This window comes from Dipodomys spectabilis, unplaced genomic scaffold (assembly GCF_019054845.1).
Source record: "Dipodomys spectabilis isolate Male_0828 unplaced genomic scaffold, ASM1905484v1 ptg000019l, whole genome shotgun sequence".
Taxonomy (NCBI): Eukaryota; Metazoa; Chordata; class Mammalia; order Rodentia; family Heteromyidae; genus Dipodomys; species Dipodomys spectabilis.
The window spans coordinates 13,466,033-13,484,550 of record NW_024870696.1 but is presented as its reverse complement, the minus strand read 5'-3'; the positions used below and the strand labels follow the sequence as shown (position 1 = coordinate 13,484,550).

The 18,518-nt window shown below is 44.7% G+C and overlaps 1 protein-coding gene across 3 annotated transcripts in view; it reads left to right on the top strand.

Annotated features, from left to right (window-relative positions):
- The window catches only part of Cacna1e (calcium voltage-gated channel subunit alpha1 E), a 308,059-nt gene that overhangs the window by 20,913 nt on the left and 268,628 nt on the right, over positions 1 to 18,518 (top strand). For all 3 annotated transcript variants that reach the window (XM_042674388.1, XM_042674389.1, XM_042674387.1), the window contains exons 2-3: positions 7,644 to 7,749; positions 8,520 to 8,659. In XM_042674388.1, the coding sequence (XP_042530322.1) occupies positions 7,644 to 7,749; positions 8,520 to 8,659 (246 nt within the window). The remainder of the gene's footprint in view (positions 1 to 7,643; positions 7,750 to 8,519; positions 8,660 to 18,518) is intronic.

Below are 18,518 nucleotides of genomic sequence, written 5' to 3'. Positions count from 1 at the left end.
TGGCATTCTACCATTTGAGCCAGAGCTCTTCTTCTGGCTTTCTTTGGAAGGGTTTTATTGGAGAGAAGAATCTCATGGACTTTTCTGCCTGAGCTGACTTTGAATTGTGATCCTCAGATCTCAGCCTCCTGAGTAGTGAGGATTACAGTATGAGCCACTGGGTTCCGGCTAGCTCCAGTCCTTCAAAGGTAACATGTAGTTCATTATTTGCTGATCAGCCCAGGACAAAGGCTGGGAACTTAAATGAGAGAATTGAGAAAGGAGATGAAAATGGAGTTGATATGATATGGTGGGTCACACTTTGGCCAATTCATAAAGCGAATGTCTATTTTTAAGGAATTGAGAGATTTATCTGCAGTGCCTCAGAATCCTGAAGGATTCTGCTTATTTCCTTGGTTTTGCTCAGGACTCTGATCTTCACAGGTAGGCCGTAGGAGGGAGTACTCGGAAGCCCATGTGGAACCATCTCTGGATGAGACTCCTTGTGCTAGAGCTTACCTCTGTCCTGAGCGCTCTTGTCCTGTGGCAGGTTGGCTTGCTAAGAGGCAATAGGAAGGTCCATCTGTTAAATCTTTGACTTCTACTTCATACCATAATTGGGAGAGAAGGTGATGAGACATCCCCTTGTGAAGATGGCTGACCCTGGGCCTGTTCTAATAGGGCTGGTCTAGATCTGCCTTTTAGACTGAAGGTTGAAGAATTGCACTCATGTCACAGGTAGAGGAGTCAAGAGATGGAGAAGCTTGGTGGGAGGGTGCGGAAGATCCTGAGGGTTGCAGACACACACTGTTGGAGTGATGGCTCGCAGCTGTGTTTGTGGCTTAGGTACAGGGTTCTACCTTGTTGATATCAGTCATCCCTCCTAGACAGATGTGTTTTTCTCAGCGGTCTCTGGTGAAGAGGACATGAGCTCATCAGCATGATCTCACTGCATTTCCATCAGGATCTGTAGGAGCGGGAGTTGGACTTTTGTGGTGGTTCAACCCCCCACCCCCCAGATTTTAGTTCTGGCCTTGGGTGTGATTAATGCCCCTTCTAATCACTGGAGAGATTGCATCAGAGCCATCAGCTTCATAAATCCTCCAGTGGGGGACTGGTGTTTGGATGTTCTTTCCATATTCCCAGGAGATTCTGGGCCAAATGTCTTCACTGTCTCCTGGGCGACCCATTACCATAATTTTCTTTTAAATTCTTTAGCAGGATGGGGCTCTCCAGGGACAGCCCATGGCTGCAGCCAGCTCAGCTGTGGCTGTGGCTGGAGGCTGTGACCACTAACAGATGCTTTCTTCAAAGCTTCGAGCCACAGCAGATGCTTTAAGATTGATTTAGTAGGATAATAAAAGTGGCTGCATTTGTATAATATCCTACTATTTCAGAGGGGTTTCATATTCATGTGTCATTCCAGGTATTGATCTTTTCATATTTGTTATTTGTTCTTTGGGAATGGAGGGTGGTGGCCTTCTCCTCACTTGAGCAACATGCTGGCATAACTTTTACAGTCAGAATCCTCAATACCAAGATAACATTACTCCAGTCACATCCACAGCTGGAGGAAGATCTTGATTTTTTTTTCCAGTCGCAGAGTGGCCTCAAGTAGTATTTCACTATCATTCATCATTTACATCATCACTTTGGTATAGGAAAAGATAGAGCAGACAACATACTCAACTTTCCCCAACTCTTGTCTTTATGTGCAGGTGAGGAAGGGGATGGAAAGGCATCTAGATCATCTTCAGAGACTGTTACATTGCTTTGAAATGGACATCCTCAAATAGAAGGCTGAAAGAAGAGGAGAGCAGCCTTGTTGGGGGAGATTGTTCTGGCTCTGGAGAGGAGGGACGGGAATGGCTAAAGGCGGTTGAGATATTTATCCCTAGAGACTATGGCCTTTCCTAGAAGTACCCAGCAGTTTCTGGGAAGTGCCAGAGTGACCACAGGTTACTCCCACAGAAGTATGGTCTCCATTATGTCTGGAGTCAGAAGACAGCACAGCATTCTGTTGACCTACCTGTCCCTAGTGACTCCGTGGAGCCCTCATAGTATAGCCAATCTCCTGAGCAGTGATGTCAGAGGCTCTGAAAGAGGACAGAGAGGTCTGAATCAGTACCTGGTAGCTTGAGGAATGCAATACCCATTTGCTATCTGTATCTGGAGCCTATCCCCGACAGACTTGCGCCTCCACATCTCAAGGCAGGACAGAACCAACTGTGATGGCCTGACAGTAGAGAGGCTGAGCTCCAGGTCAGACTCCAGGGTTCTGTTGGCAAGCACAGCCAGCACCGTCACCCCCATAGTCCTAGGCCAGCATTCTCCCTTGCCCAGCCTTCCATACTCAAGAAGGAATTGAACGAATGGCAGGGCCAAGCAGCCCTTGCTCAAATTAGCTGTGTTGCTAAGGAAACAAGTCAACTGGATGAAGGAAGGAGCATTGGGTAAAGGAGATAAATCAATAAGTGAACCTATTTTTACCATTTCCCTAATGATTGTCTTGAAGCTGCTCGTCAGAGAAGGGGGCTGGAGAGCTGCAGTGGCACATGCCCTCATTAGTGGCTCAGAGGGAGAGACGGGTGAGCAAAGAGGTGTTTGGGGAGAAGGCAGGAAGGTTTATGAAGTGAGGCTGTTGACTAGCAGATGAGGTGGAGGGGAGGCCTCTTTCCAGGCTTCAGAGCACTGTCATGGTCATCTTCTCACTTAGGCCAATATGTCCTTGCTTTGTTCTCGGGCAATTGATCCTCTCAGGGAGCTTGCATTGCTTTTCCTGACTGCTACTTTCCTCCTCCTCTCAGGCTGTGTGTGTGTGTGTGTGTGTGTGTATGTGTGTGTGTGCGTTTAAATACATATAGCCTTAATTGATTGTTAACTGATGTATAAACTCGTACATGCTCATTATAACATTCAGACAATAGACAAAGGAGTGAAAGAAGAAAGTGTAAATAACCCTGCCAACCCGACTCTTCTCATTATCTCTCCAGCAAGACAGAATTCTGCCCTCCAACCCCGCTTTGCTCTCTCCCTCTCTTTCAACATTAAAAGAATCTCCTGGCTTCTTTTCTGTTTCTTTTTAATATATAATATATGCTCAGAGTATACAGCATAAAAAGTTCAGATAGGTATGCAGTGTAAAGAAAATTTGGGACATCTTTTAAAAGATACCTCTGGCTCTGGTTCCCTAGTACACAGTAGAAGCTCAATCAATATTAAAGGAGGGAAGGAGGGAAGAGGAGGTCCCTTAAAGAACCAGTCCCATTGAGGAACTATTATAAAGACAGTTGTAGTCTCTTCCTCCAGCTTGGGACAGGCTCCTGCTATTCATTTATCAATTTATAATTTACCAAGTACCAGTGTTTGGATGTTCACTATGCACAGTGCTGAACAAAGATATAGGGTTGATCAAGATTGACAAAACCTCTGGTCTCAGACTCCCAGGCTACATTTGTTCAAGATTGTAAACTATGAACAATCTGGACTCCAGGGATGAACATTCTTCTCCAAAGTAAGCTTCACGTAAGACATGGTATCTAATAGAAACCACTGTGTTGGAGGCAGAAAGACTCACATTCTCCCTGGCTATAATTGCAGTGAAGAGGAATGTTCTTTGAGACCCTGGCTACATGGAACTGCTTTTAACCTATCAAGTCACACCTTTGGGTCACCTGTGAGATGCATTGGCTTAATTTGTGGGCTGATAGCAGCAGTGCTAGCTCTTTCCTTTGGAGATGAGCAGAGTCTCTGCTGTTGGGCTTAAGAGTTCTACTAGCAGGAAGAAAGGGAATCAGCCTGCAAAGGTAGGAGCGAGCTGGAGCCTGATCTGAGCTGGACAGAGGGACTACACTGCCTTTATAATAGCTCCTCAATAGGGCTGCTTTTTCAGGGGGTACCTTACCTTCATTTCTTCCTTCATTTAGTATTGATTGAGCTTCTACTGTGTACCGGGGGCTCCGCTAATCATTGCTAGTGGGGATGTGAATGTAACATCTGCTTTCAAGGTGGGAAGAGCTAGGAGAAATAAAAATGTGATATGTTACGCAAAGAGAAGTGAGTGCCAAGGAGAGAGTTCACAAAGTGACTTTGTACTTTGGGCTTGACTTATGACCGGAATGGGAATTGATGGTATAAGACTAAGATGTTGGTTCCCACTCTGTATTTTTTTCTTTTTTTAATGTTCTGTGTGAAGTTCTTTCTTTTTTTTAAAATAAGTTTTTATTGTGAAAATACTGTACAGAGGGATTACAATCACATGAGCAAGGTAATGAGTACATTTCTTATCAAGCATTAAAGCAAGGGAAGTCACAATGGAGTCCAAGGAAAGGGCTTTCTGGGGTCTGGATAGAATTGGGTGTTCTCGTCTGCTAGTGTCCTTTAAGATTTCCTGGTTCTTGTCTTTCTTTCGGCCAGCTCACGGGAACCTGAAATCTCACCTTTCCTTCCAAATGTCTTACCTTACCCTCTTCATTACCTCAGTTGAGATTCCTTTGAGGTCTAAATGGTCTGGGAAGTCTATAGGAGATTCATCTCCATAGTGTGTTGATGACAGCAGTTTTCAGAATTGCAATCCATAGGATCAGTACTCTGAAAAGGTCCTTAGACATCAGGCAGGAATTTTATCTGGCAGAAGAAGTTGAAATAGGGTCTTTTCAGAACCTAAGAGACACTAAACGCCCATCTCTTGATTCTGGTTTTGGGGGCTTGGTAACACCAGATTTGAGACTTTATGACTTTCTAGCCTTCCAGATACCTGACCAGTCACAGAATGGCCATAAGGTCCTTCCTGAGGTTCCTGTTATATCTGTGACAAGTCTCAGTTATCTGTGTTTGTACCCCTGGGCAACTGGGGCTTAGAGGTCCTAGCAGGGAGCCATAGGGTGAGACCTTCTGGCTAGAAAGAGGCAGGTGTCCAGGTGGGGTGGGAGATGGGGACAGTGGAGCAGCCATACTCCAAGCAGGTGTTAGTGGGCAGAACACTGGCACAGCTGCCAGCTCCCTTTCCTGCCTCAAGTCTCAGCATGCCTGAGAGTTCACCTACTTGGATGTCTGTGGTTTATTCCCTTCTGGCTTTCATGGTGGAGAAGATGCAACCCTAAAAAGCAATCACAGACTAAAGCTGTCCCCTGAGAGCTAGTGATGTCTGTCGTCTGAACGGGAAAGTGCTTCTTTGCGGCCCGTGAGCTCCGTAGCTCTATTCAGTAGTTTTCATGAGAATGGCTGGCCAGGTGAACCCCATACTCTTGTGTATAATGCTATTAGGGCATGGCATGGAAGAGGCATTAATTTTACTCCCATCAGAGCCAATATCCCCTCCTTTCCCCCACTTCTGGGGATGGACAGGAAGAATTGCCCTTTGTACAGAGTTCTCAAGTATGTTCCTCAAGAGAGAGACTCAGAAAAAGGGTCCAGGGTATGCTGTGTTCTGTTCCTAGCCCCTTTATGTGTGTACGTGGATGTGTAGGGTAAATACCTTATTGAGGAGTACGTGTGTGTGTGTGTGTGTGTGTGTGTGTGTGTGTGTGTGTGTGTGTGTGTGTGTGTGTGTGTGTGTGTGTGTGTGTGTGTGTGGATACTGTACACAGTAGTACTAAAGGCTCCAAAGAGTCCTACTGGGAAGAAACCTACTTAACTTTACTTAACCCAGGCTTTCCCTCATTCATTTGATGCAAGTTCTATGGCACTATATCACAGGAATGCTGCTGGAAATGCACTTCACTTCTGTTCATTCAGCAAGGACTTGTGGCCATGTTTTCAGGTCTCTTTCTGGACATTCTCCCAAACGTATTTTCAGGAAAGGACATGGATTCCTCTCATCTTCATCTTGTCTGATAGTTCTTAGGATTCTTGGCCTGTGTTTGGGGTTTTGTGGGATCCTGGCCATAGAAGTGGTCTCTAATCGTCATTCTTCTTTTGTCCAGAGCTTTGAGTTAGAGCTGGCCATGGGAGAGAGGTGTACTCCTGCAGTAATTGGTGGCCTTGATGGGTGATAGGTTGCAAGGGGCTTGTTCTAAGAAGGTGAGCATGCAAGCTAGGTGTGTGTGCCTATGGCATGTTTAACTCTTGAGCTGTACCTAGTATCCAGGGAGTTTGGAGGAGGAGGTTTGCCCAGTGGGACTGAGAGACTTTTCTGTGGTGAGATTCCGTCTGTCTTGTATAAGTATGAAGGGATCTGGAGGCCATAGTCTGGCCTAGAGGTCCCGTGAGGCCCTTCCAGACCTAGGGCTCAGGGTAGAGAAGTAGAGGTTCCTAGGGAAAAGGAAGTTTGTGAGGGGAGTTTGTGAGTACTGGGAGGAGTGTGGGAAGGAAGCATGGTCAGCTGCTGGAGAATTCATGAGACTCAGAGAGGGAGGAGATGGCACTGCCACATGGGAAGTATAAGGACTTTGGGTGGACACACAGCCAGCCATCTCCCCCTGTAGCTTCCTAGGCAACTAGTAGCCTATTCACACCACTGCTACTTATTTGGCCTCTACGTGGAGAATGCCCTGTGCCCTGCCCCTTCCCAGAGACGCCTTTGTCCTCGATACAACTAATGGCAGAGATGGGGTAGGAAGCATAAAGGGACATATTTATCTGCCCCACTGTATTGGAAAAGAAGACTCTAGATTCTGTGCCCTACACAGCTGGCCCTGCTCTGTGGGGAGATAGAGGAATGGTTGCTGCGTTTCCTTCCCCTTTGCCAGATCTTCTATTCTCTCCTGCCTAGATTCTGGAATGCCAGAGGACAGGCTGCTCTGGGAGGCCAGCGGTAGCAGCTGTCTTGTGTTTGTCATAACAATAGTTACAGGATGAAATCCTAACGTGCAGACAGATGACCGGCTCTAGAAGGGAGCCGGCATTTCCCTCCTTCTGTTTTTCCTATCAATCGGCCCACCTCCCCTGAGCTTGCAGTGAGTGTTTGTGCAGGAGTCAGGATGCTGGGTTTGAGTCATAGTCCTGTTTTTCAAAAAAGGTACAGGGAGCCCCTCAACCGTGTGCAGAAAAATGTAACAGATAAAAGCTGGCATTCATTTGATTTGCAGTTTGGCTTCTAGAGGCTGGACTTTGCCTTGGTGGATTTTGACTCAAGTTATCCCTTTCTATTAACTATAGATAGATATTAGATATGAGATATAGATAGTAACCTAGGAAAGAAGGTGGAGCCATGAAAAATCCTCCTGGATCCCTGGTGTGTTTCCTGACTTGGATATTAAGACAAAAGGTGGCTCAAAGGGGGATAGAATGGAAGGCAGCCAACCCCAGCTGGGTCCAAGCAATCACTATACACCTCATGAACCTGATGATTGGGAAGAGCAGGGGTCTGCTGTAGCATGAATTGTGTTTCTTCTGTACGCACCCCTGGTTAGTTCCTGCCTTTTGACTTTATGTTCACCCAGTACCTGGAGTATCTGCCTCATACCCAATTCTGTTATTCACTGGCTGCTTCCTTTTCTCAGAGAAGAAGTTTTGTGACCACAAACCAGTCCCAATGATTAAATAGCTACGTTTCATATCCTAAGAACCAGACACTGCCCTGCCTGCCAGCTTGCTGAGGTAAATCATGCAAACTCCAAGGCACGGTGGGAGTGATAAAGTGTGTATATTTATGTTCCTGGCCATGTCAGATGCTGTGTCTATCTCTCTTGGATGAACTTGTTCCTTAACTCTTCTTTTCCCACGCCCTTTGAATACATGATCCTGGCCACCATTATTGCCAACTGTATCGTCTTGGCCTTGGAGCAGCATCTTCCTGAGGATGACAAAACCCCGATGTCCCGAAGACTGGTATGTGTGCTCCATCCTGCTCCCTCTACTCCCGTATCCTTGGCTTCATCACCCTCCCTCTTCCCCTCTTTCCTGCCTCTCCTCTGTGAGGAGTTGGTTTGTTCTTTGCCCAGGGACAAGTTAGCAACAAAACCCCACTGGGACTCACAGAGAAAAGAGGGCATTGCAAACACTTGTGTGTTCACCACATGGCAGCTAGATATGGGGGCCATTTGCTCTGCTCTTCTTTCCTGAGGGAATTTTGAAGTGAGAGGAAAAAGGGAGGGTAAAGGAGAAGAGGGAGGAAGCTGAAAGCTTGAGTGTACTGGTGGTTGTGAACTTGCTAAATGCTGATGTCCAGATTCTCCCTAAAGGAATGATTCACATATCTGTTCCCCAGGAGAGAGCAAATAAATCACTTGAAGTCTAAATATGTGAGTGAGTGGCCCTGGGCTGATCAACTGAGCACGAAAACCCCAAAATTTCTACCCAGTACAAAGATCAGCAATGAAGATGTGCCTTCTCTTGACAAAGTCAGGGCCCTCAGGTGCTGTCAGGGGAGAAAAGTCTAGTCCCTAGTGTGACCACACATTTGTCCATTTTTACAGCTGGCCCTCTGGCTCTGTGCGCTCCACAGAAAGCCTACAGTCCCCTTTGTCCTTCAGCCCATTTCTACCTGGGCTAGGGCAGGCTTCACACACGTATGCAGGAGATGCCAGGATATACTTTGGCCACTGTTTGATAAAGCACAGTCTTCCTCTCACTGGTGCTTTTGTTTCTCACCCTCACAGGAGAAAACAGAACCGTATTTCATTGGGATTTTCTGCTTTGAAGCTGGGATCAAAATCGTGGCCCTGGGGTTCATCTTCCATAAGGGTTCATACCTCCGCAATGGCTGGAATGTGATGGACTTTATTGTGGTCCTCAGTGGGTGAGTCTTCTTCCGTGTGTGTGTGTGTGTGTGTGTGTGTGTGTGTGTGTGTGTGTGTGTGTGTGTGTGTGTGTGTGTGTGTGTGTGTGTGTGTGTGTGTGTGTGTGTGTGTGTGTGTGTGTGTGTGTGTCTGGGTATGGACATTGTGGTGTCTAAAAATGGCTGGAGCAGAGAACCCAGGGGTGGAAAGACAACAAACTGTGGAATGGAGTCAGAAGAAAAAGTTTAAGGATAAGATTCCTCAAGGGGCTGGATTATAGAGAGGGAGTTGGGTACCCAGTAGGCAGATGTGTGCCGAATCTCCATCTCTGTGGAAATGTGTGTGGCCTTAGGCAAAGGCCATGGGATACGTAGGAAGATCTATCTTCCCAATCTGTGCATGGCTAAAGTTGCTGAACACCCATTTTCTGGGGGAGGGGTGGATCTTTCCACTGAAGTAAGCAGACTTGTGCTAGTCTGACAGGTACTCCCCAAGAGATGAGCCAAAAGCCTCATCCTTGTGATGTTTCTGTTCCTTTTGGGGATTTGAAGTAGACCTCAAACCATATTCTCTGAGCTGAAAATTAAGACTCATGCTCCGAGAACAGATTTAAAAAAAAAAAAAAAAAAGATTTCTATATGTATTTATAGCTTAAAATTGAATCCTATTAAAATGTTTGATAAATCATTCCTTTGAAACTAATAGAGCAGTGCTATATTGGGGCTGACCTAGTGTCACGGGAGTGTCACACATGCTGGTGGTACATTTAGTTAAATATTTGATAACTCCTTCTTTTGGATATTAATATAGTTCAGGGACATTGGGTGGAGTCAGCACCATCGGCAGCAAATGTGATATGTATCAGGCCTTGGCAAGGTGGTGCTAGGTCTGCTGTACTGGGTTTCTAGGGTTTGTGGGTCTTGAGTTGGGTGACTCTTGGTGTCTGTTGGGGAGGTAGGCAGTCCTATGTGAGTGTGGTAGCAAGGGACATGGTATGGAAATGCTCATATCCAGCTGCCTAGTGGACAGTATCTCAAACTCAAACAAGAGAAGAGTGGTATAGAAAGCCAAAGCGGGAGAGATTTGCAGTCAACATTATGATAGGTCCAACAAAAAGAGAAAATAGTTAACTTTTTTTTTTCAGGTAATAGGGTGGGTGTAGGTAAAGTCTGAGAAGAGCAAAGGCCTGGAAATCACTACATTTATCCATTTTCTGGTGGAAATACTTGTGTACTTGATCATTAGACTTATAACAATTGAGTAAAAGAAAAATAGTTGCAGATAAAATGGACTGCTGTATAGCTCCTAAACAGCTAACCTTTCAATATAGGAAGTGGATAAGTAAATAGGGTGATCCTTCCTCTTCCTCCTCCTCCTCTTCCTCCTCCCTCCCTCCCACCCTCCCTCCCTCTCCTCCTCCTCCTCCTCCTCCTCCTCCTCCTCCTCCTCCTCCTCTTCCTCCTCCTCCTCCTCCTTCTCCTCCTCCTCCTTCTTCTTCTTTTCAAAAAACTATTGTCTTATAAGAGTATTTTCTGGAAGTTACTTTCCTAAAAAATTTCATTTCAAATATGATTTCATAGATGAAGGTACATTTTATGTATAGTATTACATAAGTATATCATCCTAGAAAACAGCAGCTTGGTAATGTTTTAAGTGTCTCTAAAGTCAAGAAAATATTACACTTGAAAAGGCCTAAGTGAGAATAGAAGACAAGTGCTGTAATATGTACATGTTAAGGTTGGCCACTCACATTTCTGTATGTATCAGAGACCATTTGAATGTTTTGTCCCTTCTGTTTAGCTTTAAAGGATTACATATTTTCATTAAAGAAAATACAGAAAACCCTAAGGAAGAGAAGAAAAAAAAAACCAGTTCGTTGATTAAGAGAGATTCTGGGTTTTTTTGGTGACTTTTTTCTCCCAGCACTTAAATGCCAAAGAAGCTTCCCTTCAAATGCTTGTAATTTCACTGCCATTCTCAACATGCCATCCTCCTATCACCCATTATCTCCTGCTTCAGTAAAAAACAGTAATGACTGTTCAGTAGTTTGTTAAATGGATGTACACAGCTTGCTTCTCATTTTTGCCATTATTCAACAACACTTAGTTTGCTTTCTGGCTTTTTATGATGATAAATAATTATTAAAGATGCTCCAACATGCATCTTTTGTTTGTCACATCTTAGCAGACAACTTTGACAGGTTGAAATGCAGTCAGTTCTCTGTATCCATGGATTCTATGTAGCAGATTCAATCAAGCGTAGATAGGAAATATTTGGGGAAAAGGCATCTATATTGAACATACACAGATTTTTATTCTTGCCATTATTTTCTAAACAATACAGTAAAACAGCTATTTTCCAGCATTTGCACTGCATTAAATAGTGTAAGTAATCTAGACGTGGCTTAAAGTATTCAAGAGGGAGGAAGTGCATAGGTTATATGCAAATACAATGCCGTTTTTATATAAGGAATGTGAGCATGTGTTAATTTTGGCATTCAGAAGGGATCCTGGAGCCAGTTAGGGCAAGTGCACTTTACAGAGCAGTCTGTTGTGGTGGTGTATGTGCGTAGGGGTGTGTGGGAACTATGAGGGGTGAGGGTAGGAGGAAGCAGACCATTTGACTAGACAAGAGAGAAATGGAAAGAGCTGCAGGAATGGGTTATGATGTTGTTGAGGGAGCTGACTGATGGGGGCCAGCAGGATCCTTATGTTGGCACAGCTAGGGGGGCTATCTGTTCCTTACCTGTATGTCAGGACAGGAGTTGTCCTAGCCTAACCAAGTCACTTAACCTGTCTGTGTTCATCTTCCCCATCCTAGTGGCTCTTCAGGCTTTGCTGGCTCTGTGGAATGGCCTTAAAAAGCCCTTTCTTGGACTGCGGGGGGTGGGGGGGTGGGGATAGCTCAGTGGTAGAGTGCTTGCCTTTGAAACATGAGGCCCTGGGTTCCATTCCTCAGTACCACATAAGGAGAAAAGGCTGCAAGTGGCACTGTGGCTCAAGTGGTAGAGCGCTAGCCTTGAGCAGAAGAATGGAGGGCTAGCACCTAGGCTCAAAGTTCAGCCTCTCCCCCCCCCCAAAAAAAAAAGTTCTTGATTTCCATTTGAGCCAATAGGGCTTTGTTCCTGGTCCTTCTCTAGACCTACTGCCTGGCCTTCTGCCCAGCAACTAGGAATCTCCTTCTCCTTTACTCACATGTGAATGAATGTTCTCTAGAGGAAGGGGTGACGCTCTTGAGCTCCCTGCTGAGGGCGCAGCATTTTGGTTATAACTCACCTGCATAGATAACCTCATTTGTTTTTATCATCACACAGGATGTTTACCTACTATATTGTCTCTCTTTTTAAGATGCATATCATCTGCAAAATCAGCCAGAGTCTTATAATAGCAGCCTGGAAGAATGTAGTTGATGATATTTTTTTTTCCTTTCTTATGGTACATCAAATTATGGGGCACTTTGTAATTATTGGGGTCTTAGATTCAATGAGCTATGTTGTAACACCAAGGTAGCAAGGCAGGCAAAGCAGACTCCAGAGATGAGTCATCTAGTTCTCACAGAGATGCTGTCATTATCCAAAGATCACCTGCTTCTCCATGGCAGATTCAGGAGTCCAGATTATATCATCAAATTCAGGTCTGATTTAAAACAACAACAACAACAACAAAAAACCAACAACAACCACCAGTGTCCCATGCAGTTTTCTCTCCAGGCCACACAGAATTCCTGATACCTGCACTGTAGGCACAGCATGTGTATAGCATGGCACAGCATCTCAGGGCAGAGGTTGTACAACTTCTCAGCTGTCTGTAAGTGGTGGGCAGAAGGGAGTGAAGGGTGGTGAGTGCTAGGCTGTCAGACACCTGCTTAGATCAGGGTCTCTCCTCACTCACCTTTGCTGAGACAAGCATTTAGGGGCCTTGGGCCACCTCATTCTGTTTACTACCTCTGACTTTCCACCCTCTAGTATTCTTATGCCTGTAAGTTGGTGTTGAGGATACAGGGCTGGGGCACCTTTCTCCTAACAAGGGCCATTGGTGACATTCATAGTCTGATCAATCTAGGCAGAGGGGCTCTGGCAGCCAATGAGACGGAGGTGTGTCTGTCCTGTCCCAACCAAATCATCTTTCAGGCCTTCCCCAGCCCATGGGCTGATATTCCCCACCTCTGAGAGAATGAATTTAGGTATATTACCTCATGTGATCCCCATAATCCCATAAAAAGGATTGTCTGAGTCTGTTTCTGTGGCTATCACATAATATCTAAGACTGTTTTAAACAACAGGGATTTATTTCTGAGAATTCTGGCAGCTGGGATAAAAGCCTGGCCCTGGCACTTGCTGAGAACCTTCTTGCCAAATCATGGCATGGTGGAGAGCAGCACAAGGTGATGATGGACAGAAAAGAAAGAGAAAAAAATGGGCCAAACCCATTTTTCTATTCTGGTGAGAGCAGCCTTGATCTGCTCATGGCCTGATAACCTCTTAAAGTTCCCACTGTTAATCCTGTTAGAACAGCATGGAATTTTGACATGAGTTTTGTCAGGGATATTCACATCACAGCAAGGATCTTATCCACATTTTACAGATGAAGAAACTGAGGCATGAGAGAATATGCCATATGATAGGAGGCCCTGTTCATAGAATCTGAGCTCACATCATGTGATTTCAAATTTCTTCCTTGACATTCTTCATTCCTATATCATTAGGTCATTAACTTTATAACCCCCAAAGGTTCTGTGGTCTTAAAGCTCTTTGATTCCATATTCTTCTTGAGGCATTGCTTTTGTTTGGGGGTGGGGAAGGGCGACATAATCAGGAAAATGGTCCTTGTCCAAGGCTAAGGTACCTGTGTGGTTTTAGAAGCACAAGATCTGATACGCTTCTCCTAAGAATTCTCCCTATGAGCTTTCAAAGCAATTGCCTGCCAGAGAGGACATGTTCGCCCTCAGAATAATATGGTTTGAAGCATAAAGACCACATGAGAAGTTCCAGCTGATTTCTTCATTAACTAGCTTGTTTATTCACTCATTGATTCATCCAGCAAAGCTAGTATTGATTGTGGAAGGAAAAGCTGGGACTGAGAAACTCGGAATTTAACATTCTCATTTGTGCTGCAAGATAGTGAGTTTGCCATTCTTTTAACCAACTTGTTTTTTTCAGTTCTGGGTTTTCACCTCAGGACCTTATACTTGTGAGGCAAGCACCCTCCCACTTGGGCTGCTGTTCCAGTCTCTCCTGCCTTTTTAACAGTTGTTTTACAGATAGAGTCTCAAGTTTGGTCCCAGGGTTGGCCTTGGCCCATGATCCTCCCTTATACTTCCTGTCTAGATGGGCTTATAGGCAGTCTTTACCATGACTGTCCCTTAAACAAACTTTCGTATCACAGAACTTGATATCTCTTTGGAATTTGTAACAATTCAGGATTAATGAGAACATTTATGCATATTTCTAAATACTTGTCAAACAAATTGGAGTGTTCCAAACTACTTGATGTCTATTATACATTAGTCTTAATTTAATAAAACCTGAAATAGATGGATAATGACCGAGGAGGATGAGAACTCAATGACTCTCTTACACCATGAAGAGAATAAGGGAGTTCCTGCCTTGGACCATTGGTCATCTCTGTATGTACGGTGCCTGACATATAGTCAATAGTCAATGCTAAGTAGAAGGGATCATTTTCTTATTTCAAGTTTCTTATCCTCTATAGGATACAATGGAGAATGTTAGGGGAAGCCTGGGCTTGGGCAGAAAAGAGGCTGTCCATTCCTGCACCTCCTCTTGAGTCTCACTGGGATCTGAATTTCCACCTCTGTCTGTCTAGTTTACATCTTGACCACTGTGTTAGGGAAATAAAAGCTGTGTGCACACACCACAGGCCATTAGGAAGTGTGGGACTTTCTGACATCTGGGCCTATTTAGCAGGTTTTCATGCTATCTCTTGGGGATTGTTTCTTGGGGATTGCTGAGAGTCAGGATAAAGCTAAATTTTGGACACTTAGAGTCCTAGAGGTGGTAGAAAGAGAGGTGGGAAAAAAAATCAGTGCTGTCACCCAAATTGTTGTGTAATAAAAGCTGCCATTGATTAAGCTACCTTGTTTGTCAACATTATTTCTAATCCTAAAATGTTGTACTGAAAAATAAGAATCATTAGGTTGGGTTATTACCCAGGACCATTTTAGATTGAGTAAGCTAAGGCACAGTTTTAACAACTCACTCGTATTCAGATGGCTGATACAGTAGGCCCTAGGTCTATAGCTTAGCCTCCCACAGTTTCAGCTACTCATGGTCAATCACAGTGTGAAAAAACTGAGTAGGACATTTCAGAAATAAACATTTCCTGAGTTATGTCTGGTGTGATGTTCTGAGTAGTGTGATGATGTGTCCGTGTCCTCTCTCACCTGTAACATGAATTGTTCCTATGCCCAGGGTATTTCTACTGTGGATACTGCTCACCCACCAGAAGCATACTAGCCTCTATCTAATCAGACGGTACCTCAACACACCGCAGTACCTTACTTAATAATGGCTCCAAATTACAGGAGTGGTGCTATTGGTAATTTCATTAGAGTATATCCTATATTGTCATTAATATTGCTAATCTCTTGCTGTGTTTGTTTCTGAATTAAACTCTGCCTTCCTGTGTGCATACTAGGAATAAAACATGGTCTATTGGGGATCTGGTATTGCCTATGTTCGTATACATCCACTAGAGGGTCCTAGAACAAATCTGCTATAGGTACAAGGGAGTTTTGCATATGCCAAAGCTGGGATTGCGACCCAGTCCTATGTGTCTTCAGCATCTTAGCTCCCTCTTGGAGCCACAGTACCTCCCTAGGTAGGCAGTGGCACCAAATGTTCCTCTGTTGCTGGAGAAATACAGGCTTCTCTCCCTGTTTCTCTTCTGCATCTTTAGGTCCTTTCCCAATGGTGGATTCTGTGCTGTTCCTTCTCATTTAGGAAATCCTTGTTTTCAATTGTGTGTTAAGATACTGGTGACATTACAACGCCATTCTTGGATGGTGGTCCGGCCTATTTTCTCATCAAAACATGAAGATCGGCTCAGAACAGGCTCTGCTGTCAGTCTTGCCAGCCTTGCCTCTTCTGGTTTTTCCTTAACTGAGGTGTGTGCAGGTGGGTCTGTACCTCCTGCCAACATCATCATCCCCTGTCCCAGTCACTCAAGAGACAGTAAAGAGACTGTCAGTGTGCCAAGCAGAGTGGTGTGATGGGTGTGGGGTTTGACTGTTCCCCACCAGAAGCAATGAGCCACATGCATGAATACCCAAAATGGCAACCTACCTAGCTGTAGAGCTCTTCTTGAAGGAAACAAACAAACAAACAACTATTTAACTGGAAGGCAATGTATAAATAGGTGAGACAGCTGGATGAGGAAAGAGAAGGGATTGGTTGGGAGGAAGAATGCTGTGTTTATAAGTACTTGGAGGTGGGAGAGTGTACAGAAAGACAGGAGGACAAGACATCTCTGGGCCCTTGGCAAAGGGAATAGTGAGAGACACGCCTGAAAAGATCAACAGAAGAACCAGCCTGGGCCATGCAGAGGAGTGTGTACTTGAACCAGAAGGCAGCAGGGAGCATCTGAAGCTAGAAGCAGGAGGCGGCGATCCTCCTCCTAACTGCTGTGGATGCTGTGCAAGTCTTTTGTCTTCTTTTTCTTTACCTCTGAGGCAAAGCATGGAAAAGAGAAGGGTGCCACTGTTTTTCGCTGGAGTTTAGGGGAATGTATGTAACCCAGCAGAGGGAGGGGAAAACGATGAAAAAATGGGGACAGGGAGGAGAAAAGGCAAGAGAATGCTGTAGAAGAGCTGGGAGCTGCCACTGTGTACCAGTGGCATATGCAGAGTGGTTTAGCCCGAAGCCTGTTGGTAGGAGGAAGATATCTGGAGCTAAATATATATCGATAGGTATTTTTAGAGGGTTTTTTTGTAAGACGGCTGCCCTAACATACGAGTTTCCCTAGCAGTTAAAGATCTAGGAAAGCACACTTTTCCTCTGGGAGCACTGTCTCTCTGGTGCTGAGATTATGGGGGAGGTGTTGCGTATGTAGCCTTGGGGGGGGCTCAGCCCAATTTAAATCCCTGCAGTAATAATGTGATAGCCCTGGGTATTTATATAGTTCCTCTGCACCAGGGAGCCTGGCAGGATTTTACAGACCTCTCTTTTTCTCTAGGTGGGTGAAGGGAGAGGTACAGTAAGCAAAGGGTGAGTACAGGGAGGAGGCACAGAGCTTGTCATTTTTGCGATGGAGGAAGTGGGGTTGAATGAGGCAATAGGAGGGACTTGTAGCCACCCAGCGGCTCTGAGGCAGGACAAGGAAGGCAAAGCTTTGATCTGTGGGTGGGAGTTTTGTGAGACCTCGAATTCTTCCTTTCAGCAGAGCTGCTCCCTGCTTTTTCTGGTAGACCTCGCCCTCCTCCTCCCAGGAGATTTGTTCATTTCTAGCTCCACACTGGGGAGCAGCACTGAGACTTGTAATGCAACTTCCAGTTGCGTGTTCACCCCAGATGGGTGAGTAATGGGAGAGAAAGGGTTAGGATGCAGAATTTTCTTTGCTTTCCTTTGTGCTTAGAATGCAAGTTCTTGTTTTGGTAGGCTAAAGGCAAAGGGTGAAATATAAAGCTTAAAGATACCTTCTTAGCTCTGGGGTGAAGACAAGCCCATTTCCTTCAGAGGGGCTTCATAAGAGAATGCCAGCTAGCAGTTGATGGGCAGTGAAGTTGGGATTAGTACTTGGGTAATAAGTAATTTTTGCCTTTTTAAAAAAAATACATGAACTCTGTCATTTTTCTATATTGAGATGTAGCATTGGTTCACTCAACAGGCATTTATCGAGCACCTACTATGGTCTAAAGGGAAGGAACTGGCCCTAGATCTTTCTCTTTCCTAAAATACTCTTTTCTACCTCCATTGATAGAAAGAACATAGCGGGACCAAAATTGGATTGGTGTCCGCAAAGAAGAGGAAAAGCGTGAGGCAACGAAGGAAGCTTTGACATCCCCAGTGGTTTGGTTTGAGATCTGTTCTCCCTGGCTTCACATTTACTCAGCGTGATTTAGGGAAAGAAAGAATGGCAAGGTGCTTTCTGAGCAAGACCACCCTCCTAGGACTTGAACTCCCATCTTATGGATGTTCAACACATACACTCCCACACACGTGCACAAGTATATGTGAGTGAGAAGGGATGGCGAAAAATCTGAGGCATGTTTGCAAAGCAGAGAGGATATAGTATAAATATTCATTCTCTAGAGCTCCGAGATAGAATAGAAATTAGGAGGAGTGTTTATCTTTCCATCTTCTGGATAAAAACCTGCTTCCTCATTCAGGAAGAGATCTGTGTACTTGTGTCTATGTTTTCAATGTAGTTCATAGTTAATAATGCGTTTGTGTACAAGGTGAAAGTTCAATGCATTATTTAATGCATGTATCACGGAAGTCAGGAAATAGCAGACACCTTGAGAGCAAGGTAATTTGCAAAGGAAAGGGATGAAGTGGGCCAGGACAGATGTTGAACAGACCCAGAGGGTGTGCTGATATGAAAGACAATATATGAACAGAAATCTAAGTCCTACAGCTCAGTCGCTGAACAATAGAAGATGATAACGTTATTATGGAGGATAATCATTTTACCCAAACTTATCATTTTTTTCATAGAAGAGAAACCTGAGGTGGGAATGTCTAAGCACCTTGACCAAGGTCTTAGAAGTAGGAGGTGAGAATTGGGGCTTAGAACTTGACTTCCATAACTCTAATGCAAGGTCCATTGTAGTCATACCCATTGATCTTGGCCATGAGAATTTGCTTTTTCTTTTTGGTGCTGAGGATAGAGCCTAGGGTGTTGTCTATGCTGAGCATTCACT